The sequence below is a fragment of the Lingula anatina genome, chromosome 6 (genome assembly GCF_051362555.1).
Source record: "Lingula anatina isolate TDL-2025a chromosome 6, LinAna3.0, whole genome shotgun sequence".
Lineage (NCBI taxonomy): Eukaryota > Metazoa > Brachiopoda > Lingulata > Lingulida > Lingulidae > Lingula > Lingula anatina.
In genome coordinates, this window is record NC_141772.1 from 22,031,452 (window position 1) to 22,056,028 (window position 24,577).

The 24,577-nt window shown below is 38.3% G+C and overlaps 3 protein-coding genes across 3 annotated transcripts; all 3 read right to left on the bottom strand.

Moving 5' to 3' along the window:
- Positions 1–979: 979 nt before the first annotated feature.
- Positions 980–16,654, bottom strand: LOC147761359 (calcium-activated chloride channel regulator 3A-1-like). Its single transcript, XM_087016008.1, has 14 exons — positions 14,949–16,654; positions 14,647–14,808; positions 13,227–13,521; positions 12,649–12,941; positions 11,855–11,990; positions 11,444–11,556; positions 10,779–11,003; positions 10,094–10,390; positions 8,796–9,005; positions 8,083–8,272; positions 3,691–3,828; positions 3,284–3,442; positions 2,653–2,886; positions 980–2,556 (listed from the first exon to the last, which is right to left on the bottom strand). The coding sequence occupies exons 1-14, from the start codon at positions 15,123–15,125 to the stop codon at positions 980–982; spliced, it is 4,206 nt and encodes a 1,401-aa protein (XP_086872134.1). The 5' UTR covers positions 15,126–16,654.
- On the bottom strand, positions 16,589–21,533 carry LOC147761360 (calcium-activated chloride channel regulator 4A-like). The gene is made up of 6 exons (XM_087016009.1): positions 21,338–21,533; positions 20,855–20,992; positions 20,324–20,449; positions 19,716–19,949; positions 18,714–19,257; positions 16,589–16,726 (listed from the first exon to the last, which is right to left on the bottom strand). The coding sequence occupies exons 1-6, from the start codon at positions 21,531–21,533 to the stop codon at positions 16,672–16,674; spliced, it is 1,293 nt and encodes a 430-aa protein (XP_086872135.1). The 3' UTR covers positions 16,589–16,671.
- On the bottom strand, positions 21,340–24,544 carry LOC147761361 (calcium-activated chloride channel regulator 1-like). The gene is made up of 6 exons (XM_087015383.1): positions 24,434–24,544; positions 24,026–24,138; positions 23,374–23,598; positions 22,693–22,989; positions 21,875–22,289; positions 21,340–21,479 (listed from the first exon to the last, which is right to left on the bottom strand). The coding sequence occupies exons 1-5, from the start codon at positions 24,459–24,461 to the stop codon at positions 21,942–21,944; spliced, it is 1,011 nt and encodes a 336-aa protein (XP_086871509.1). The 5' UTR covers positions 24,462–24,544; the 3' UTR covers positions 21,340–21,479; positions 21,875–21,941.
- Positions 24,545–24,577: the final 33 nt, after the last annotated feature.

Consider the following 24,577-nt stretch of genomic DNA (forward strand, 5'->3'; position numbering starts at 1 on the left):
TAAAACAATATGTTTTTTAAATTTGTACAAACGCAATGGCACTGTGTTAGAGATCTAGAATGCATATATTTTATTGGAAACCCTTCCTTCTTTCCTCTGGAATATTTAGATTGTAAACAATTCATTAGATTTTTTTCTGTTGTAAGCGTGTGCTCGTGAAGCATATATACTTTACAGTAGTTAACTAAATATTCTCATGTGCATGAGATATGCAAATTATAGCCCGAAAAAGTAAATAACATTTGTATTAGTAAGTTGAGTCCCTGGGATATATAAATATATAAAGTGTCCAATATATGGTAACCAAATAGAGCTGGGGAATATAATATGCGTATCCAATTCTTGGGTTTTCCTCTCCATACTTTCAACTTCGTAAAAATAACGATAAGTTGTATTCCAACTGATATATGTCATGGTTTCTGTGATTGTGAATCAGTTTAACTTTTGAACTATTTCAATCATGTTACACATATGTGTTAATAATAAATGAATACGAAATAAAATGTTTGTTTTTTGTTATCACATCTGTCTATTGTGGAGTCACGAGTTAGCATATATAGTAACATGACAGTACACCCTTCAACTAAAACAGAACACCATATACGTTGTATACTTCATGATATAAATAGTATCACATGATCATTATCTTAGCATTCCAAAAACATGATACTTGTATCCGGAATGCATTTCCGCAAAACGATCTTTATCCACTACTTGAACTAACATAAACATAAACATAAAATGAACTCTAGAAAAGGCAAAACATACTGATTTTGCATCAAAATTAACTTATTTAAAACAACTGTTTGTCCAATACTATATCATATCCAGATAATATATAAGACTGCTCGGTCTACTGTTTGTTATCGAAGCTACTTTACCGATTTAGAGTTTCCTTGCTTCAGGCACTAGGCGTGCCCAGTATGCTTACTCGAAATCGATGCTAAACAGACCTTTTGAAAAGCTCGTAAAATAGAGATTACTTATAAATGGTGTACCGTGGTGATTCATCCTCAGTCATATATGGATAGTTCCTTCCAGTCAAGTGTGATAGGGGCATCTTGAGGGCCACTTGCGGAATCTCCATGCGTGGTTTCGTTGTCCGATCAACGACTGGTGGAGTATTATTTCGAGTACTACTAGAAGCCTGCGGTTCTCTAAAACCCCTCCAGTCTTGTGAGCCCCTGTTCCCATATTGCGACATGCCTGGCGTGTATCCAGTCGGTTGGTAATTCTGGTTACCGAAAGCACTGTGCTGCGGTTCCACTATGTTAACGAAGGAGGAGTCATTGTGAGGGGTAGGTTGCGGTTTCGTAGGCATTAGATTATTGGTAGCATAAATATTTTCTTCGTATCCTGGTATCATCGCCGTAGTATCCCTTCTCCGTTCTGGGTATTGGAGGTTCCTGCTCCGATAAGGCTTCGATTCTGATGCAATTTCAGCCTGTTCCTCTGGGGCATATCTGTTATGTTCCCCAGAACGTCTTACGCCAGGCGTACCATGTTCTGTAGCATTCGTTGGTAGGGAATTTGGAGGGCCTATTCGATCCACTGCAAGGTTGATGTATGTATTCTCTTTGGCCACTGTTGTTACGTTTTTGAAGTTGTCGTTTCTGAAGTTGTAATATCCGTGCTGGCGAGGCACGTCATTTTGCTGGACATACGCCTTAAATTGACCTGGCGTATAGTCATTCGACACAATTCTCTTTGGGGCAGCCGGGAAGGGGTATCCTGATCTATTTGGTGGAGGGTAAGAGGCAAGAGCAGAGCCGAAGTCTGACTTAACTTTGTCTTGCTTCGCTTGATGAACATGGGGATGTGTTATTTTGTCCTCGTGTGGGTGATGCCAGTAATTTCGGAATTCGTAAGGATTAACCGGATGAGAGCCGTGGATGTTGTGGCGATCTTGAACTCCATCATCACGAGGATTAGGGAAGTGTCCACCTTTAGGTTTCTTTATGTCAGGCCAGACTATGAAAGCCGCTGCAATCAACACAATAATAAGCAGAGCCACCGCCGCTGAAGCACTACCAATGGCGATATGTTGAACGGAAGTGACTTTAGAACTGTCCGTGTGTGTTGGTGATGCGCTGGTTGCCGTGATATACAAAGTTGTCAAACTGGAAGTTGATGTCTTCTCGGTCGAAATTTGCCTAGTGAACAACGTACTTTCATGATTCATTGGTTCAGTAGTTGTGATCTCCTGGGTCGTTGGTTCAGTAGTTGTCATCTCTGGACTCGTTCGTTCAGTAGTTGCTTCCGTACTTGTTACTGGCTCTGGAGGTAACGGATAACTGTAGACAAAAGATACCGAGACGATATTCGACACTTGTCCTCTCTGATTTCTGTCATCCGATGCCAATAGCGCAATGAAGTACGTGATGTTTGAATTGAATGTTTGGTTGAATTGTACGCGAAAAGTTTCTTTTGCGCCTGCTGGCAAGGGTGAATCAAGTTTCCCCTGGATAAGATCCTCGTCAAGGAGTTTATAGGTGTTACTGAAGTTAAGTCGGAGTTGTGAGACCGAGGTGCTGTAGCGAATAATGTAACTCGATGCTGAAAGAAGGTAAATAAATGAATAAAAATAATCTTTATGGAGTAAGTTCTTCTCGTACTGGTCATATAATATAACGCAAACAATTTCATACTAACCATTTCCTTGGTCCAGATCATCACCAGTCGCTGTCCAGGACAATGTCACAGTTTTATTATCAGTGTTAACTGCTACCAGCGCCAGGTCGTAGATTCTGCCAGGAGGGTACAGGTCAGGTGGTTCTGAACCAGAACTTGGGAGATTCCTTACGGTGAATAAACCTCCGCTGTCGGAACGCTCGAATGGTTCAATTGGAGTGTACACAACCACTAGTTTCGTGGCATTTGCTGCAGCTTAAAAAATATCAATGATTTTGCCAAAATGTTTGTAAAGGCACAATTTTTCTCAAATTGCCCAATGACTCAACTCTTTAGGGCAAATGAGTTATAAAACAGAAAGATGTGCACAAATGACAACTATTGGTTTAGATGTATACGTGCAAAGAAATTACTTTGTCATGTTGCTTGTCGTCGCTATCTTGTAGATTAACAATTCTGGGCAGTAAATGTGCATGTTATATCAGAATCGATCTAAAAGAACATTGTGCATTATATTTCAGCCTACTTGAAACACAGCACAAAAAGACTTACATGTATTCATTTCTGGGGACAGACATAAGTTACAAATGGTGACGTTAGCACATATGGTCATTAGGCAAGTTAAATATTAAAACATGACTTTATAGCTTACTTGTGTTGGTAATGATTGGTAATCTTTGTCCACCAACCACAGACTTTACTGAAACACCTTCCTCGCCTTTCACTACAACTCGCACAGAATGCTTCACGTTGGCTTCAAATTTCAGGAAATATGCCGAGTAGATGCCGTCGTTCTTGATATTATCTGCGCCTTTGTAAAAAAACAAAAGAGAAACATGTAAGACATATCTTTTTTAATATTTCACAATAGTATAACGTGTGCAACTAAGTAAGGTTTGAATAACAAGCCTAGAGATATAGAACCAGCGTGAACGTGAACATTGGAACTCCCAATATTATTTGGATTAAAAAAAGTCGTGTGTGATTATGCTAACAGAATCCACAGCAGTTTATGTCAAGTTTGGAGCTTTAACTGATACAACAAATATGTTTCTTCACCTGCACCGTTATCAAGCAGTTGTAATTTGTGGGTTTTCCCAGTACTTGCGTCAACATAAGCCACCACAGTGGCGCCAACTACCGGAGTGTAGCCTTGACTAACCTCTCCGTATATGACAATGCGGGACAAGCTGGGATCTGGAACGAAGTTTCCACATGTTACAAGAGAATGCAGGATATGCATAGGAGGGGGAAAAGTGTGCTTGGTGGAACTTAGAGTCTGAAGTTGTTAAGCCTCAAAGTCATAATTATTTTGGAATGGATAAGAATACTGTTAGGGGTTATTTATCATCCATAAGCAACAAATTATATTTTTATTACATCTAATTATTCATTAATGCATACTCTTTGTGCCTATTTAAAGCAATAAAAACTTATTCAAATATATAAAATATATGCGTTTATATTTTTATTGTAATGTATAAGCACAGATCGATCATTCAAAGCTTTATTAACACCTTTCTGTTTTAGGTGAGGTAGCAATCTAATTTGTAGACACTTAATAAATAGAAACCATTATCATGATTTTTATCATTTGACACGTAGTTCCCTTCAGAGAAATTGTGATAGGACATTTGGAGAAAGAGGCAACTAGTCTAATGAATTAATTAACCGTAAGTTAGTATAGGGAAAGGGGTCAAACGGCTGGCAAATGGACACTGAGGGGAACTACTGATGTCACTAAGTAGCACTCAACAAAACTCAGTTATGTCCACCGTCTCAATCAGGCTCTGCCAAGCTAGTCGCATGTCTCGCCTCCACGTGGTGGCCCTGGAAATGCTGAAGCTGAGAGGCAGCGGCGAAAGGCGGGTTTCGGGCGCCTGATAACCCGATTTAGTGACTAAGGGAAGGAAATCCCTGACAAAAAACCCTGGCCCTCCTGGTAGGGGGTTGGGCGTGGGGCCAACAACCCCACCCCAGAAAACCATAACAGTTACGGAAACGGCAACAAAGATATTCAACACTACTCGATGTGCTGAGCCCCCAGAGTCATTGTCGACTTATATGACTGACAGTGGTCAAATCCACCTGGAAACTACTGCCATGAAGATGGGCGTTTTGCACACAAAGACTAAAACCAGAATTGGTTTTTGGAATGTGAGAACCATGTATGAAGCTGGAAAACTAGCAGAAATTATAACAGAGATGGAGCGCTACAAGCTACACATATTGGGCATAAGTGAATGTAGATGGACTGGCTCTGGCAGACAAAAAGCAGCAACAGGAGAGACGGTAATATTTTCAGGACGAGAAGACGGACAACACCATGAAGGCGTTGCCATTATCCTACGAAAAGAAGTGACCCACTCCATGCTAGAATGGGAGCCTGTTAACAGCAGAATTATAAGGGTACGATTGAAAGGGAACCAAGTCAACCTGACAGTGATCCAGTGCTATGCACCCACAAACGACAGAGAAGACGATGTAAAAGATAATTTCTATCTCAGTTTACAAGCCACAATAGAGAAAGTACCTCAACATGACATGATCATTGTGATGGGTGATATAAATGCTAAAGTGGGGAGCAAACAATTCGAAGATGACAGAGTTCGGGGAAAACATGGATGTGGTGAAATAAATGCAAATGGTGAACGTTTAGTTGATTTTTGCAATGTGAATGATCTAGTCATAGGGGGCACTCTCTTTCCCCACCGCTTTATACATAAGTTGACTTGGACATCCCCCAATGGACGTGACAAGAATCAAATTGACCACCTAATGATAAATGGAAAATGGCGAAGATCTTTGTTAGATGTGCGCGTGAGAAGGGGTGCTGATGTTGGAAGTGACCATCACCTAACTGAAGCTTTTATAAGACTAAAGCTAAAAAAGTCAGGACCACAGCAGAAAGTAAGGAAACGATTTGATGTTGAACGGCTAAAGGACACAAAAATCAAGGAACAGTTCACAGTCCACTTAAAGAACAGATTTAAAGTTCTTGAAGATCTTGAAATACAAGAGACACCACCAGGACAGGTTGACTATCTTTGGAATGAAGTAGCCTCAACATACAAACAATGTACATGCAGTGAGAAATATCTGGGATATAGAACAAGAACCAAAAAAGAATGGATGACACCAACCACATGGAGGGCAATAGAATCCAGGCGTAGCACCAAAAAGAAATTACTAGATGCCAAGTCAGAAAGACTTATTGAAAGATACCAAGAGGAATACCGAGAAGCACACAAGATAGTGAAACGTCTTGTCAGAACAGATAAACGGGTTTTTTTAGATCAACTAGCATTGAGTGCAGAAGAAGCAGCATCACGAAATGAACAAGGAACAGTTTATAAGATCACCAAAGTTATCTGTGGAAAAATGAGCACAAAGAGCAATGATTCACCAGTTGCAGATAAAAATGGGACTCTACTTACTAAGGAAGAAGATATATAAAAAAGATGGACAAAACACTTTACTGAAACTCTCAACAGACCACCACCAACAACACAAGCAAATATACCAGAAGCAGCAGAAGATTTAGATATTGACATAAACACACCTACCAAGACTGAAATTATTAAATCAATAAAGTCAATGAAGAACAGAAAGGCACCAGGAAATGACAACTTGAATGCTGAACTATTCAAAGCATCACCAGAGATAGCAGCAGCGTTTTTGGAACCCCTGTACACTGCAATATGGAAGGAAGAAATAATTCCAAATAGCTGGAATAAAGGAATCATTGTCAAAATACCAAAGAAAGGGTCACTCAGGGACTGCAATAACTGGACAGGTATAACGCTTCTGTCCATACCAAGCAAAATACTTTGCAAAATAATAGCCAATAAATTATCAGATGCAGTAGACAAAGAGCTCAGAAAAGAACAAGCTGGTTTTAGAAAGGGTGTGGGGTGCACAGATCAGATATTTGCTCTACGTAACATCATAGAGCAGTGCACAGAATGGCAACGACAGCTCTTTATTAACTTTATTGATTTTGAAAAAGCTTTTGACAGTATACATAGAGATAGTCTCTGGAAGATCCTTAGAAATTACGGAGAACCACCAAAGATTGTTAGGATGATAAGATGCTTTTATAGTCACTTCTGCTGTTGTGTTGGCGAGACTAATATGAGTTTTAAAGTCCAAACGGGCGTGCGTCAGGGCTGTGTGCTGTCATCCATCTTGTTTAATTTAGCAATTGACTGGGTAATGAGGCGCACCACAGAAGATACATCAAGAGGAATAAGATGGACTTTATACTCGACTCTAGAAGACCTCGATTTTGCAGACGATCTTGCATTACTGTCCCACACACATCAGCATATACAAGAGAAGACTGACATACTTAACATCTTCAGTCAGCAAATTGGGCTTAGGATAAGCAAAAAGAAGACTGAAGTGATGGCATTAAATATACAATCACCACCACCAGTTGAAGTGGAAGGCTGCATCCTTAATAACACCAGCTAACATACCTAGTAAGCATTGTAGCCACAGATGGAGGAACCAGTAGAGATGTCAACAACAGACACCCTGAGCTTCAGAGCTGACTTGACACTAACCTTTTCACTGTAGCCTATATTCGGAGTTTGGTTTTTATACTATATTGAGAGCATTTCCAGATTTTGTTTAAGCTCTTAAAGGCATTTCTGGCTTTGGTTAGTCTGTTGTCACCCTGAGCTTCAGAGCTGACTTGACACTAACCTTTTCACTGTAGCCTATCTCCATCGTGTCAAGTCAGCTCTGAAGCTCAGGGTGACAACAGACTAACCAAAGCCAGAAATGCCTTTAAGAGCTTAAACAAAATCTGGAAATGCTCTCAATATAGTATAAAAACCAAACTCCGAATATTTGAGGGCTGTATACTATCAACTCTTCTCTATGGTTCGGAATGCTGGCGCATAACTGAAGAAGATATAAAAAAAGTTGTCTACTTTTCACACTTCAAGCCTCAGAAAAATATTAAAAACATTTTGGCCAAGAACTATATCTAATGATGATCTGCTAAAGCAAACAAACCAGAGAAGTATAAGTGAAATCATCAGGACAAGAAGATGGAAATGGATTGGCCATGTTCTGAGGAAAGACCCAAATTCCACCACTAAAGTAGCCATGTACTGGACACCAGAGGGGCATAGAAAAAGGGGCAGACCCAAGACCACATGGAGGAGGACAGTTGAAGCAGAATTGAAACAACTGGGTGAAAGTTGGGGGACAATTCAACACCTAGCGAGAGACAGAGAGGAGTGGAGGACCTTTGTTGACGCCCTAGACGCCCAACGGCGTAACAGGAGATAGTAGTAGTATGGGGAAAATTTCCGTTTACCTCAGGGAAATCCATTTTTTTTTTGCCAAAATGAGCAGTTGTTACCCATTGAAACTAAGTTTTGTCCTGCATGGCCCGTATAAGGACGTGCGTGTTTCTTTAATGACAAATATTTCCACCTCGTAGAGGCGCAGTGTTTAGTTTGGAAAGCTGCATTCCATCTTTACCTGTGATATCCACGGTATCACTGCTCACACTGGCACTCAGTATAATGGGCGCGGCGTCTGAAGAGGGTCTTGAAGAGATCTGCACCTGGACTGTGGCGTCGACGGAATCCAGGTTGGTGACAGTATAGAGCCATTTTCCTACCTGTTTAAGAAAGTTCATTTTGGCAAAAAAACACCTCTCTTATAGAAGTACATGTAGTTTATGGAAATGTTTCGTTATCAGATGACAAAGTATTACAAACTACATGAACAGTTGACCTCGTTTACTTCCCATCCCTTGGGATAGGCCTCGTTATATGGGATGTAAAATTCCACAATAAATACATTGTAAATAACACATACATAAACCTTTATAGATGGCTTCCCTTCGTAACGATATTTTTAACATCATGGACTTACTTCGAACGTAGGAACGGATTCAATAACCATTTGAAAGTATGGGGAAATTCGCGTTTACTCCTTTTTATGGTACTTTCCCCCAAAAATAAAGACTTGTCTTCCCTTAAATTTAAAATCATTCCATTTTCACAAGTCACCGTCTCTGGCAATTTATTTGTTATTTATTTATTTATTTATTTTTGTTTGTGTGACAATTGAGAATAAACAGCAATACGCATAATTTTCTTCAAACTGAAACATTTCATTACTGTAGTATGTAGCCCTACCTGTGTAGTGCCGTTAATGTCAATACTCAGTACTCCAGAATCACTGTCCTGCGTTATGGTCACATTATCAGGTGCTTTCAATGTCACAGTGATCGAACCAGTCCTCCATGTGAATAAAAACCGTGTGTTGTTTCCAATAGTACTGTCAATATATATGAAACCTTCGATAGAGCTACCTCCTCCGGAAACTGTATAGGATTCTGATAATATCTGTAATTGAAATATATATTTTCAGATGAAGTACCATGCAAAGGCAATAAGGCAATTTGGGAGCATATTAAGAGGCGTAACACCCATAAAAGAGTGGTCTGAGACTTGTGAGAATTCACCTCTACGTTGCAGTCATTTATTTTAATAACATAATAAAACTTAAGATATTTCCAGTATATTGATAAAAGATTTCGTTAGTTTGCTAGCTCTTAGCGCCTAGGGCAGCCGCGCTGTATCCTCCCCAGGAAGGCCAGACCTTCGGTCATCACCCAGTCTGTATTTTGCCTAGGCATCAATTTTATTCTTTCTTTTATTTACAACTTCAACCCTGTAATGAAACTTTTCATATACATATGGCGTATGTCCTAAACTTATATAATTTTGTACGCTAACTTCAAGCGTGAGCTCGAAATAGTGGATAACTTAGTGGATAACGCAATCCAAAGAAAAATGGAAGGGAAAAATGGAAGGAATATGTCGTGTCCGACATAGAAGTCATATGTGTGCAATAGCTTTCTAGTAATGTGGCGGCCTATTTGTATAACGCCATAGTAAAGAAACTAGCTATACAATTAAAAGTAATTAGGGTTGACGTACATCGCGCAATAGTGCAGTGTAAGATAACAAATGAGTATTTAAGCGATGAGAATTGAACAGGAGAGGGAGGCACGTAGAGGAGAGATGTAAAAGGAAGCAGCGAGAAGGAGGTTTGGAGCGACGGGGTACGGAGCAGACGAGTTATGAGTTGGAGACTTGACTTAGAACATGTAGCTACCGAGCGTCAACGAATAAATCGTTTAACTGGTCATTATGTGGACTTGGGTTTTCTTTGCGCGACCTTACGTAAATCTGACACGAACCGTGGAATCTTTGGATTGCGTTATTCACTAAGTTAGACGAAAACGTACTGTCCTATTTCGAGCCCACGCTTGAATTAAGCGTACTAAAATTATATCAGTTTAGGAGATTCATCCCATATGTATATGTAAAAAGTTCATTACAACCCAATGGGTTGCAATTCGTAATTTAGTAATTATTGTTTGTTTATTATTATTTACAACACATGCTCTACAAGACCAACGATTTACCTGGACTAAAACATCTTTCTGGTCGCTGTTTCTCTGCGTAATGGTCTTAGACAAGGAGTCCGTCAAAGAAGTCGATAGAGAAGTTCCTGATTCAAAGAACGATAGGCCTCCAGTGTCTTTGGCTAACGATATCAGTTGATCATCAGCTGCGGCCGTAAAAAGTAAGGTATCTACTAAGACATCTTTCCGTATCAGGACTGGTTTAACATTCGCAATGTATGGATAAGCATTTTCCTGTCCATCACTTACAACGACCAAAATGCCGCCAGCTGCTGCCATGTTGTTGTTTTCTAACACCTGGTTGAATATAAATCAGCATTAATCAATTGATAGGACCGAGCAGGAAAAATTAAATACTCAGGTATATACATGTACGGGTATATCAGCACACAATTAAGATATCAGAACAGATGTCTTATTCTCAACTACTGTAAATGAGAAATTCAAAAAGGTTATAACAGCAAACCTGAGCACAAAGCTTCACTGGTACAAGTAAACGAGTATAGACACTATCGTACGGAATAAAAGTGATTATAACTTTGACAATATTACAGCGACTTTATAAGGTATGATGTGTCTGCTAATATGCATTGGTTGTAATTCATAAATCTGATCAATACTTGACATAACCCTATATACACATGTATAGACATCCTTATTACAGGAGACTATGGTTTCGACTTACTTGTATTCCTTCTTGGAGACCGCAACCAATGCATGTCGATCCCCCGGCGGCTAGTCCATTAACAATAGAAACCATGCGTTCTCTCACTGCATTGGAACTCAGCGTTTCTAGGTGTTGTATTATGGCAGCCGTGCCGCTAAATTTAACTATGCCGACTCGGCTATCTTCGTCAACAGTGTTGAGTAGAAACTCTGCACACGCCTTTTTCAGGTTCTCTAATCTGCTCTGAAATATTGAATGAAATCAGGTTTATGCTAACAGCTGCAAGAGTTAAATCTTTCTTCAGACAATTTTTCATTACTTATTTCTCTATCTTTTTATGTACTTTTTTATTTACTTATTTATTATTAATTTTTGCTGTATCCGTCCTATCGAGGTCACTGTATTTTGAGTGTTGAACACTTTAGCGAATCTGACGTCACACCTAAAACCCCTCTTTGACGGCTTTCGTGGTCGCCATTGGAAAACTGAGAGGATTGTCAGTACATCACTAGCATTTAACTTGATTGAGAGTTGATAAATAAATTTAACTTAACGGATTCATTCGGGTAAAATTAATGAACGCATTCTTTGTGCCTGGGTTAGTGTTTGTGTGTGTGTGCCATATTGACCTTTCAAAAAATTTAATAAAAAAATACATAGCCCAAAGGATTTAGGACACTTACACCCCCCATACTTCCGGATACGTCAAGAACCAGTACATATCTCTTGGGCTGCTGTTGAACTACTCTGAAGGTGGGAGTTGTATCTATATCACCTTGTACGGGAGGGTTATTATCTAAATTAATGAAATATAAATACCACTATATTAATATTCTGCTTGATGAGTAAAGCATTATTTTTCAGGTAAGGATGATATTAATTATGTTTGAAATGTTATTTACAGTTACCGGGCGAACTTACAGTATTAGTATACCTGTGACTTCTTTTCTTAAGCAAATCTACTTTATCTTTTCTTTATAGAAAATGAATAATATTCAACTAATATTCATTCCAACCACACAATAATAAATGATATTCTAGTGGATTGTCATTATTACGACTGCTTTTTTCGAATTATGAAACATGAACCTTACTATTCCTAAAATCTTCGTGCTCTCTCATAACTTCCCATGCACTTCTTTCACCACACAGTCTATTCTGCCTGTTAGGAGCCTGGTCGTTATGTAGGTCAAATGTATCTGTCTTATTATTGTCACAAAACCCGATAACCTGCAGTGATAATTGTGTATCTCAATATCTTTACAACACTAGATGGGTATAGATGCATCACTAAAATAGTAGATAGTACTACAGATGTATCATCTTTTGAAAATATCACTTATTATGACGTCTTAAAGGTTTTATAACTAAAAGGTCATTTTTATTTGATCAAAGTTAATGAAGATGTAACATGTCTCCCCTGTACCGATTATTTCATTCGAAATACAATACAATAACGTATTTTATCAGTCGCACATGCGTTTGATTCAATGGGAATAGAAGTGTCAAAAAAGAAAAAATAAGTTTTAGATACATTATTATTTTTTTGTGTAGATTAGAAACCTTTAAATCTTAAGCATGTTATACTTTTTGACCATTTTGAGTTGCATGATGCCCCTGCTAAAAATGAGACTCATTTAACGCTCACTTACAGTTATCAATCTGTCCTAGAACATGTTTTGCTATTTTAATGAAAAATGATCCAAATCTGTCCTAGGACAGTCTGAAAACGGTTCTTAAATTGTTAAGTACATTGCAAAACAACAGTAGAACTGTAAAAAACACGCCAAATGTTCTGGAATAGACTGAGGAACGTTAAATGAGACAAATATTCGCAGGGGAGGGTCAAAGAAAAATTGGTGTAAAAGCAGGATCGTCCTGCACTTACAGATGTCACGTAATGGTGTGACATGATAGAGGTGGTTCCTTCGTTGTTGTATACATCAGGGGCAAACCTGCAAGCACCTTCTGGGAGGTTGGTCTCTTCATCTGGGTTGCAATTCCAAACAAAACTGTCCTTAACTGTCTTATATTCCTTGCCCGTCACTCCCCGGGAACAGCGTACGCCTTCTATTCTCTCAGATATAGAATCGTGGTAAAAGTGAGGATCATTTTCGTCCACCGGGTACTCGTCAAACAAACCCCAGCGCAAATGTCCCCACTCATGGAGGACAGTCTTCGCTGAATATGAGAGAAAGCGTTCAAGATACAGCGACCATATATACTTTTGTCTATGTTAAATATCTGCCAGACTCCCCCCCCCCTCCCCCCGTCAGATCTCTTATGGCAATATCGAATTTTTTTCATAAACTATAGTATTATAAGAATTCGCACAGATTTCAGTTCTGTCATATTTATGTATTTTTTCCTAGATAATAAAATTGTGATATGTCTCAAGATTCGGAGTAGATTTCGCACACGTTTAGGCCTGTTTTTATATTTTACACTAGTTATAAATGGTATTACCAGGAGGAGTGCCATATGTTGCGGCCACGATGTCGTCTAGTACGAATTTGTGAGTCAAGTGCATAAACGTCCCCGGCTGTCCACATTCTCCCTTCTGTTTGACGTATGGGTTGTCACCTTGTACACCATTAGGCTTGTCTATGATCACGTTGGCCTTTTCAAAGGCTTCGATTCCTGCCTGTAGGTACGTGGAGTTTTTCGTCCATGTTTTAGGAACGAGAATCGTGATATCCCGGAGATAGGCTCGACGTTTTGTAGCAGCAAATAGTAACTGTGACATTCCCACAAAATATTCCTATAGAATTAACAAAATAACTTTACTTGCAAATACAAATTAAATAGTTTCAGTGTCATGTATTGTCTTTTTCAAATTAACCATGTCGCTGCATCTTGGGTTTTTAGGTGATTTCTTTATATCATTCGATCCTGTCACATTTTTTCTTGACTTTCATCTAGTCAGACAGTGAAAGAAACGATAGGCTGGTATTATTGCATTTTACTGAACTGGAAGCTTTTTTATCTTTATTATTTTATGCCATGAATTGGGAACGATAATCGTGGTATTTCTGATACTAAGTACTGCATGGTGCATTTTGTCACGGGGGAGCGCAGGTGTGAGGTACATGTACATTGTGTAATATGAAATATAATATGAGTTAAGATAGCATGCAAAAGGCGCTGGAGTTTTTAGCAGTTCCAAGTGAATATTTTATTGCAGATATGTAGTATAGAAGGAAAACAAATTATAAAGACTTCGTCAACTGTATTGTTGCACTATAAACAAACCGCAGTGTACGCGGCCAGGCATTTAAAAATATCTTTTGACAAGGAGCCCAAGGTTAAAGCTTTCTTTTCTAAACTATGAATGACTTCACACAATAGTACCTTGAACAAATAAACCCTCAGCCTAACTGATAAAACTTTAATATGCTTACAGAATCATTTTACCAAGATTACAACGGGGGTTTTAAATCAAAACGAAGAAATCAGTTGTTGTGAAAGCGACCGCAAACAATACCGGCACCTGATCTCCAATTTTCCATTGGGGTCAATTTAATAAATGTACGCTTTGTGACAGACCAGGGAGTGTAATGGGGTAAACATTGGGTAACTACGGACAGCCATATGATGGCTGAAAAGCCCATGTAATATAAATACACTGAATTCTAATCCCGCTGCCCTTTTTTTTCCAAAGCTACATATACCTGTACTGTTATTACCTCCGCCAAGGAGGTTTTGTTTTCACTACTGTTTGTTTGTCTTTCTGTTTTATTCTGTCATCAAAAAGTTAGGGGCCGATTTTGATGACATTTTCACTTGGCAAAATAAAGCATGGATGAAGAGTATGGTGATAGCCAAGAAAAAAAAAATATAGCATATGGAATATTATTTCTCAGCCCACTTCTGACAGTTCCTGATGTTGATGACAGACAGACAGGCAGACAGAAAGACAGACAGACAAACAAACAAACAGGGGTGTAAACATAACCTCCTTGGCGGAGGAAATAAGCGTCAACACGGAAGTACAGCCGCACGCCATCATGTCCTCACATTGACCTTGTCTTCCTTTTTCAATGATATTCTAAAAGAGTTTAAGGCATAAAAATTGATTTTCCTAATCCAAGTAAACTGAGTTTCATGACTAATAATGAACCTCTATATGACCGTAATACATAAAAAACCTTCAACTTTTACAAAATCACAACAGTCATATATACTTACTTTGATTCTTGGAATAAGTTTAGGATTTTCAGGAACTTCTGGCCCAATTGCAATGAGAAGTCCTTCGTAACCGTTGTTGATCAGAGTAACATTGGTGCGCAGCCTTTGGCCCCTTGCTAATGCCATGAAAGTCAGTAACAGGACCAAATGCGTTATATGACACCGAGGGGCTTCCATCACTTCCACTCATCTGAAAAGTCTTCTTTTTGCGAATGGCGACAGTGAAACGCGCCACTTCATGGCAAGGCACGTCGTGTTCAACTTGGAGTCCCACGCGTGTATAAGAGAGCTTGCATGAAAAGCACTCCAAATACCTTTATTACTGCATCAGTAAACATAAAGTACAAAGCCAAATAAAACAACAATGGGCACGTTAACCCTAAAAAATGCAGTCAACAGAGATTGTGTTTCTTGAAATCGCGTATAATTTCAATGCAGTGCTATTACGTATTATTCTGACAAAGCCAAGTCATTCAAAACTAGTTATATGAAAAAATTCGAAATATTTGCTGTGCAGCAATGGTCCATGTCCTTTATGCGAGCTCAGGTACAAAACACAATAGCTGCAGGATAACGAAAGTGAGAAATTAACTTATCTATCTTCCTGTTGACTAACTTTACATTTTGCACAAAAGCACCGTGGTGAATAAGCAATACACGCTCTAAACTGAATTATTTACTATCACCCTCACACATGCACAATTAAACAACCACATGTAACAATTCCATACTATAACAGCGTAGTATAAAGACAAACTGGTTATATACCTGTATAGACATACAAATAACACCAATATTAAAATATACACAGAGTTTTAGTGACATTTAAACAAAACATTGAGGGTTTTTATGCACTAACTGTATGTATGTATACAAAGACATGTATACTGCAGTGCTTCATAGATCTTAATGAAATTTTATAATCACATTATTACTCATGATCATAAAAAATATTCTTGTCTATAACCCGTAATGCTACTTTTATAAAGAGACACATGTTGTAAGCTGTGTGTTGTTATAGTGCATAATGATCCTTGACGGGGAACATTTCCGTAGCATAAATGTACACGTCCCTTCAAGATGTATCTGAATTTTAACACAAAGTTAATCATTTCTGATAAAATCTAATACAAAATGAACACCTGTCGCCCCGTTAAAAGACAATTAGCAAGAAAGTTCCAATCATGATTGTTCTAGATATTTAAAGAAGAAACTGTATTGATAATCAAACTGTTATAATCAGGGATGTTGTTGATGAAGTATAAATTCTATTTCAGCTTACAATGGACACACTTGGTAATAGTCTATATATAATAACGTGTGGCACGCGCTTCCAACGTCTATCTTAAATACGTATCACCACTATAGGCGCATTCAAGCCAAAGGTTACAGATCACGTCCATCGTCATAAAGAAAAAAATAAATTATCCACTTGCCGACCAGCTGTAATTCAGGTTGGTGTGAGCCAGCGTAGAAAAAAGTGTAATAGTTTAATGAATGGATTTCATCACCAGAGTCTACTAATGGGAGAAATATCACTGGAAGCCGCTGACTGGATTACTATCAACACTAGGAGGATAAATATAACTTCTTAACGCTACTTACTGGATAGTTATGATAAAAATTAAACATATTAGATTAATATATATTGTTACAAGAGGTAGTTTAGGGACGCCTGGCTTACTTATTCCACCTGAACATAGACCTGTTTTAGTCCAGTTGGTCAGACACCCGTGTCTCTAAATCCGTCGTTATCTCTCCAATTTCGTTGTTTTTCCCTGTAAAATATGACATCAATAGATACAAAATGTTATTTACCAAATATCATCAATTTTTGTGATCAGTATGTTCCTTGAAATTGAATAATTATATAATCAGGTACACATTTTTTGATATATATACAGACTTGACATTTAATATGGAATATTTCAGTTTTAAAGGTACCTAGGAAAAATGCGTTCTTTTTTCAAAAAATTCAGATCTCATATAAGATATCTGACTGGAGAAGTGTGAAGACAGGTGTGTCTCTACCAATTAACTGATTACCAAGTCTGAAGCATTGCTGCATTGTGTAATATGCAGTGATTTGATTGGGTAGTGCTCCTTTGGGCTGGCCAAAGCTTGGCTTTGGCGAGGCATGGTTCTGTCAAAAATGTATCCATATGTCGGCAACCATTGCATAGAAGAATTTGAAATTTTGCATGCAAGCGGTCGGTTTTGCAGTGCGTAAAATAAGTTAAGCATTGTTTATCAAAATCGTTAAGCTGTGTCAGAATGGCGCGAAAAAAAAAAAAAAACAGACATTGCCAGGCAGATTATTGCCCCAAACGGAACTGTCCGCACAGTTTCATAGAGTAATGCCCAGGGTTATGTACCCACACAGACAACACGTCCAATGTATCGATATCTTACCACCAGGATACAGGACTCATTGTCCTTCAGGAAATGCTGCTACAATTAAACCAAAACCACCTAGTCCGTTTTAAATGAGGGGCAAATTGTCACCAAAACGCGTTTTTCAAGGCGCTAAGCGAAGGCCGAAATGGTTTCAGCAGGTTAGGATATTAGGCGACCTCTGAGGAAGCCACTGTAAACAGCAAAACAGCGTAGTCTGTTTCTCTAATGAATTGTGGACCATGACCGTTTCTGGGCAGAACACTTAAATCGCGTTGTTTTCTTTATTGAGGTCAGATTTCACCAGTACCGCTAAATTGGTCAAAAAAGAGTTAACAGACATCCAGAAGAGGCCTACGACAATGTGTGTGCCGCTTCTGAAGTGACTAGGGCCATTGATAGCGTCAATATTTGGAGTTGATACCACATTGGTGCCAAAACACCAATGGAAGTCATCGATGAAAACCTGAACCAGATCAAATAAAGGAATAATCTGGGAACCACTTGACTATCATTTGATAGGGGGCACCTTAGGAACAGTTTAAGGTTGCACGATCAGATTATTGGTTCACACAGAGAATTTTTTATAGCAGATAACTTACAGAACCAAAGGAATAAGCAGCTACCTTGGTCATCAAAATCGCCATATTTGAACCACTTTGACAATATGTGGTTCGGTCAATAGTCGCCGAATCAACGGCCTGCATGTCCTACAACAAAACTGAACCAAATTGGACACGTTTTAACCGTTGACTGGAATTTTATTCCAGATTAAATTCTAAAAACACTATCGCAAGAAATGCCTTGCCTCTTGAAAGCTCTGGTAGCACGAAGACAAGGTCAGGCATAGCAGCGACTGTTACTGTGACTAGACACTGACATGAGGGTCTTTTGTGGGTCGTGTAACTCTTTTAAAGACGATAATTTGGAAGACATGGAGATCCAAAATATCGCTTTCAATGGTTGTCGTATGACTTAAAATTGGCAATGCATTTTTGTTTGCTTCACTGGCGAAGTCAATGAAAGAACTGATGTCGCAATGACATGGAACATTTTATCAAAAGTTATTAAAACACGATTTTAATCCTTATTTTTATTTATCAGTCTGCAAAATAGGAAAAAAACTGATGAATAATGATTTAGAAAAAATATTCCATATTAAATGTCAAGTCTGTATATAGATATATAGATATATATATATATATATATATATATATATATATGTGTGTGGGGGGGGGGGGGGGTTAAGACCATCTTTTCAAAAGCATTACATCTGAAAAATAAAATACAAGCTATAAACATGTGCAATGTCATTTTCTTTGCTACTTTGATTGTTTCCGAGTAAATATTTCGTGCAACTGGATAACATACCCATCTGATCGACTTCTCCTACGAATGTGTATCCCTAGCGCAATAACTATACAGGTTAATATCAAACTGACCAAAACGGCAACCCCAGCTACGATGTAGCCAATAATACCAAACAGAGTGCTCTCCGGGGTCGATGATTTAATCGTGCATTTTTCAGTCACCATTTCGGTCATAAGCATAGTTGCTGTAGCCACTGCAGGTGTTTTGAGTTCAGTTGCTATTGTGATTCTTTCAGTGGTTGCCTCTGTACTTGTTGCTATATCGGGGGAAGGAAAGGGGTTGCTGTAGACAAAAGAAACAGACACGATGTTTGACCTTTCTCCTGTCTGATTTTTATCGTCCGTGGCCACTAGTGTAATGAAATACGTGATATTCAAATTGTTTGCTTGGTTGAATTGGACGACGAAAGTTTCTGTTTCACCGGCTGGTAAGGGAGAATCAAGATTTCCTTGGATAAGATCCCCAGCAAAGAGTTTATTGGCGTTTTTGAAGTTTAGTCGGAGTTCAGAGATTGACGAGCTGTAGCGAATGGTGTAACTCGATGCTGAAAGACAGAAAAAACGGCGTGTGAAAATATCAGTTGGAAGAATGCAGCTGCTACTCTCTTTCAGTTTTCACTTGATTTTTTTCAAGTTACACAATATATTTTAGTCCCGTTACAAAGAAATTACAGATATTCATTATAATTGATTAATACAATTATAGTTTTGCATTTTTAATAAAATGATACAGTATCTCATTTTAGAATACGTGTACTGTCAAGGTAACGTCCCCAACATATTTATTTTACTATTTTGTCTGTATCAGTCTGATGACATGAAGTGCAATTTTTTGGGGTGAAGGACCAGTAATTTTATTTCTTCGTTGCTTGAAAAATACCAATGCAATTCCCAATTGTACCCTATGGTGCCAGGGGCCTCTAAAATAGCATTCAAATTATAGCGATTTTGAAACGGACTACTAACGTACACTATTGTCAGAGAGTAATAATATCCCACTTACCATTTCCTTGATCCAGATCATCACCAGTGGCTGTCCAGGACAGTGTCACAGTTTTATTTTCATTGTTAACTGCTACCAGCGCCAGGTCGTAGATTCTGCCAGGAGGGTACAGGTCAGGTGGTTCTGAACCAGGCGTCGAAGTTGGAAGATTCCTTACGGTGAATAAACCTCCGCTGTCGGAACGCTGAAATGGTTCTACAGGCTTGTTGGTGATATCGTCATGTAAGCCGTTTGCTGAAGCAGTAATAATAAAGGTGTTGTTTATGGTTATAAGCGGATGGCAAACACAGAACGTTATTTCAACGTTCCAATAACGTTTATATGACCGGTATACGTTATGGTTACTTTATGGTTACGGAACGTTATGTTTTTTTGGAAGCAAAACGGTCGGAATTTGATTGATGATACAGAATAACTCAATTGGATTATTGTAAAAAAATCAGAAAAAGAAGACCAACAATCAACAGTGCGAGACTATAGCTTTGTCGCTATCATCAAATGTATAATAACATTAGACTCTTTGTCGCTAGTTCAAGTTGTATTGATTACATGTTGCCATTTTTCTTGAGAAAGACTGTTGGTTATTATTAGCAGCGTTTAATACTCACATGCAGCGGATTTAACCGAAGCACCTTCTTCCCCTTTTACTACAACTTGCACTGAATGTCTCCCGTTGCCTCCAAAGTTAAGAAAGAACGCTGTGTAGATCCCATCGTTCTTTGCGTTATCCGCACCTTTGTGGGAAAATTAAACGTATTTGCTTACCTCATTGATATATATTGAGCAAATTAAATTTTTCATTAAGCAGATTCATTTTAAGACACTGACATTTGCAGGATACCTGTATTACAGTAATATCCAACATTCGAATATGTCTTCCTCGGCAAGGAATGCCATATTCTAAATATCTTTTTCTATGTCATAAAAGTGAAGCATGTAGCGTTTGCAATTTGTAAATGATGCATTGCTTGTCAACGCACTTAATTGTTATATAAAATCATTAAAAAAATCAAGAAGGTTAAGCAATCGTAATGGGAACTTTGTTATAACTGAAGCATAGTACACTAAACGGACGCAACGTTTATTCTGCGTGATTGTTAAGAAACCAGTAACTGGAACATCAATAAATGTAACTTTACCTGTCCCATTATCAAACAGCTGTAATGTGTGGATATTACCAGTACCCGTGTCAACATAAGCCATCACAGTGGCGCCAACTACCGGTGTGTAGCCTTGACTAACCTCTCCGTATATGGCAATGCGGTATAAACTGGGATCTGGAACGAACATTCTACATGTCACAAGAGCATGAATAATATGCGTTGGAACGGAAAAAGGTGCTTGGCAGAACTTAGGCCTATAGTTTTAAGTCGTTATGCCTCATGAGTCATAATAATTGCTGAATGGTAAAGCGCACATTTAAGAACAAGAAAACATAAAAAAGAACACCTTTGAGTGTCGGAATGGATTCATTACCATGTGAAAGGATGGGTAAAATTACCGTTTTCCCCAGGAAAATCCATTTTTGGCCAAAATGAACAGTTGTTATCCTTTGAAGCTTAGTTTTGTGCTGGCCCGTATGAGGACGTGCGTGTTTCTTTAATAACAAATATCACATTTACCTGCAATATCTACGGTATCACTGCTCACACTGGCACTCAGCACAATGGGTGCAGCGTCTGAAGAGGGGCGTGAAGAGACCTGAACCTGGACTACTGCGTTTCCGGAACCCAAGCTGGTGACAGTATAGAGCCATTTCCCGACCTGTTTAAAAAGTACATTTGGTAAGCAACGCACACGTCTTTTACAGAAGTACATGTAATTTATGGGAATGTTTCATTATCAGATGAAAGTGTATATTAAAAAATACTGATACATGAACAGGTGACCTCGTTTACTATCCATTGCTTTGGGCCTGTCTTCTAGCATATTAATTCTCAAAATGAGATTTAAAATACCACAATAAATACATTGTAAATAACACAATGAAATAGAAAAAGCTCCATTTCACCACCAAAACGGCGGTGAGTGCAATTATTATGAAATCTATGTTTGCGATCGGACCAGTTGGACCTTTCTAGATGGCTACTCGATCGCTTAAAACAACGTGGAATGTGGGAACTAATTCATTAACCATTTTAAAGCACGGGAAAACTCACGTTTAGTCCAGGAAAATCATTTTAATGGCACTTTCCCGTCAAAATAAAGACTTGTCATCCCCTAAACTTAAAATCGTCCCATTTTCACTGTACTAGTAGGAATATATCTTCCAATCGCCGTCTCTGAATTTTTTTGTGTTAATCTAGAATAAACAACAGTAAAGTTAATGTTATCAAAACGGAAACTTGTAATCATATACCCTACCTGTGCAGTGCCATTAATATCAATACTCAGTACTCCAGAACCACTGTCCTGCGTTATGGTCACATTGTCAGGTGCTCTCAGTGTCACAGTGACCAAACCAGTGCTCCATGTGAATAGAAACCGTGTGTTGTTTCCAACAGTACTGTCAATATATATGGAACCTTCAAAAGAGCTTCCTCCACCGGGGACTGTAAACGATTCTGACAATATCTGAAATTAAATTATTTATTGATGAATTACCGTGCAAATCAATAATGCAATTTGAGAGCATATTAAGAGCCGTGAGACCCATTATAAGGTGACCTGAGACTTGTGAGAACTCACCTTTTTACGCTGCAGTAATTTAGTAATAATAAAACCAAATATATTTCGAGTATATTGATAAAAGATATTGTTCGTTTGCTGGCTCTGAGCGCCTACAGCAGCCGCGCAGTATACTCCCCAGGAAGGCAAGAATGTCATCACCCAGTATCTTGACCACAAATGACCAGGCATCCACTGTAATATTTCTTTCCTGTACGACATCAACCCAAAAAGTTGCGATTTTTAATTTAGTTATTATTGTTGATTAATTATTATTTATAACACATGCTCTACACGGCCAACAATTTACCTGGACTAGAACATCTTTCTGGCCGCTGTTTCTCTGAAAAATGGTCTTAAACAAGGAGTCCGTTAAAGAAGTCGATAGAGCACTTCCTGATTCAAAGAACGACATGCCACCAGTGTCTTTAGCTAACGATATCAGTTGCTCATCAGCTGCGGCCGTAAAAAGTACGGCATCCACTACGATTCCCTTCTGTATCAGGATTGGCTTCATTTCCGAAATGTATGGACGAAGATTTTCCTCTCCATCACTGACAACGACCAAAATACCACCAGCTGCTACCATGTTGTTGTATTCCAACACCTGGTTGAATACAAATCAGCATATATCAGCAGATGGGACTGAGCAAAAAAAAAAAAAAAAAAAAAAAAAAAAAAAAAAAAAAAAAAAAAAAAAAAAAAACACTATCAGTACTGGTACCTTTTATTCAACTGCTGTAAATGAGATATTCAAAGTGGATGTAACAGCAAAACTGAGCAAAAAACATAAATTATTTGAACATACATGTACAGGTAAACGAGAAGGCAAAAAGGGTAATAGTGACAACATCACAACGATGACATGACACTTACTGTCTGTTATTATGCACTGGTTACATATTTACAACTATGATCAATACTTGATATAACCCTATATACATGTATAAACAGCTCTTAAATTATACAACGGAATATGGTATCAACTTACATTTATGCCTTCGTGGAGACCACAACCAATGCATGTCCCTCCCCCGGCGCTTAGTCCATTAACAATGGAAACCATGTCTTCTCTCACTGATCTGGAACTCATTGTCGTTAGTTGCTTCATTATGGTAGCTGCAGAGCTGAAAATAACTATACCAACTTGGCTCTCTTCGTCAACAGCGTTGAGTAGAAACTCTGCACACGCCTTCTTCAGGTTCTCCAATCTGCTCTAAAATATTGAATGGAATCTATAATTTCTAACAGCCGTGAAAATTAAATCTCTCTTCAGAGAGTTTTTCATTATTTATTCCTAAATCTATGTGTTTATCTATTACTTTATCTACTTTATTAATTTTTTTGCTGCATCCGTCATGTCGAGATCACTGTATTTTGAGTGTTCAACACTTCAGCGATTGTGACGTCACATCTAGACTCGCATTTTGGCAGCACTGATCAAGGCTATTGAAAAACTGAGAGGGTTATCGATACACATCTACATTGTAGTATATACATTGATAGAGAGTTGATAAATTAATTAAAGTTAACGGGGTCATACCAGTAAGATTAATGAACACACATGTGGCTATGTTAGCATTTGTGTGTGTCAAGAATTTTAATTTAAAAATTACCCAGTCCAAAAGATAAATGATACTTACACCCCCCATACTTCCAGATACGTCAAGAACCAGTACATATATCTTGGGCTGCTGTTGAACTACTCTGAAGGTGGGAGTTTTATCTATATCACCTTGTACAGGAGGGTTATTATCTAAAATAATGAAATATAAACACCACTTTATTAAAATTCTGCTTGATGAGTAAATCATAATTTTTCAGGTGAGGTGGATATATATATATTAATTACGTTTGAAATTCTCTTTACAATTATCGGCCGAACGTACTAGTATTTCTGTGACTGCTTTTAAAAAATCAATTTTATCTTTTCATTTCAGAAATAGTTCTATTTTCAACTAATATTCACTTCACACAAAAGTCGAAAATGACCTGTTAGTGGATTGTCATTATTACTGCTATTTTTGCGAAATATGAAACCTGAACCTTACTGTTCCTAAAATCTTCGTGCTCTCTCATGACTTCCCAAGCACTCCTGCCGTCACAAAGTCTATTCTGCCTGTTAGGAGCCTGGGCGTTATGTAGGCCAAGTACATCTGTATTATCATTGTCACAGAACCCGATAACCTGCATAA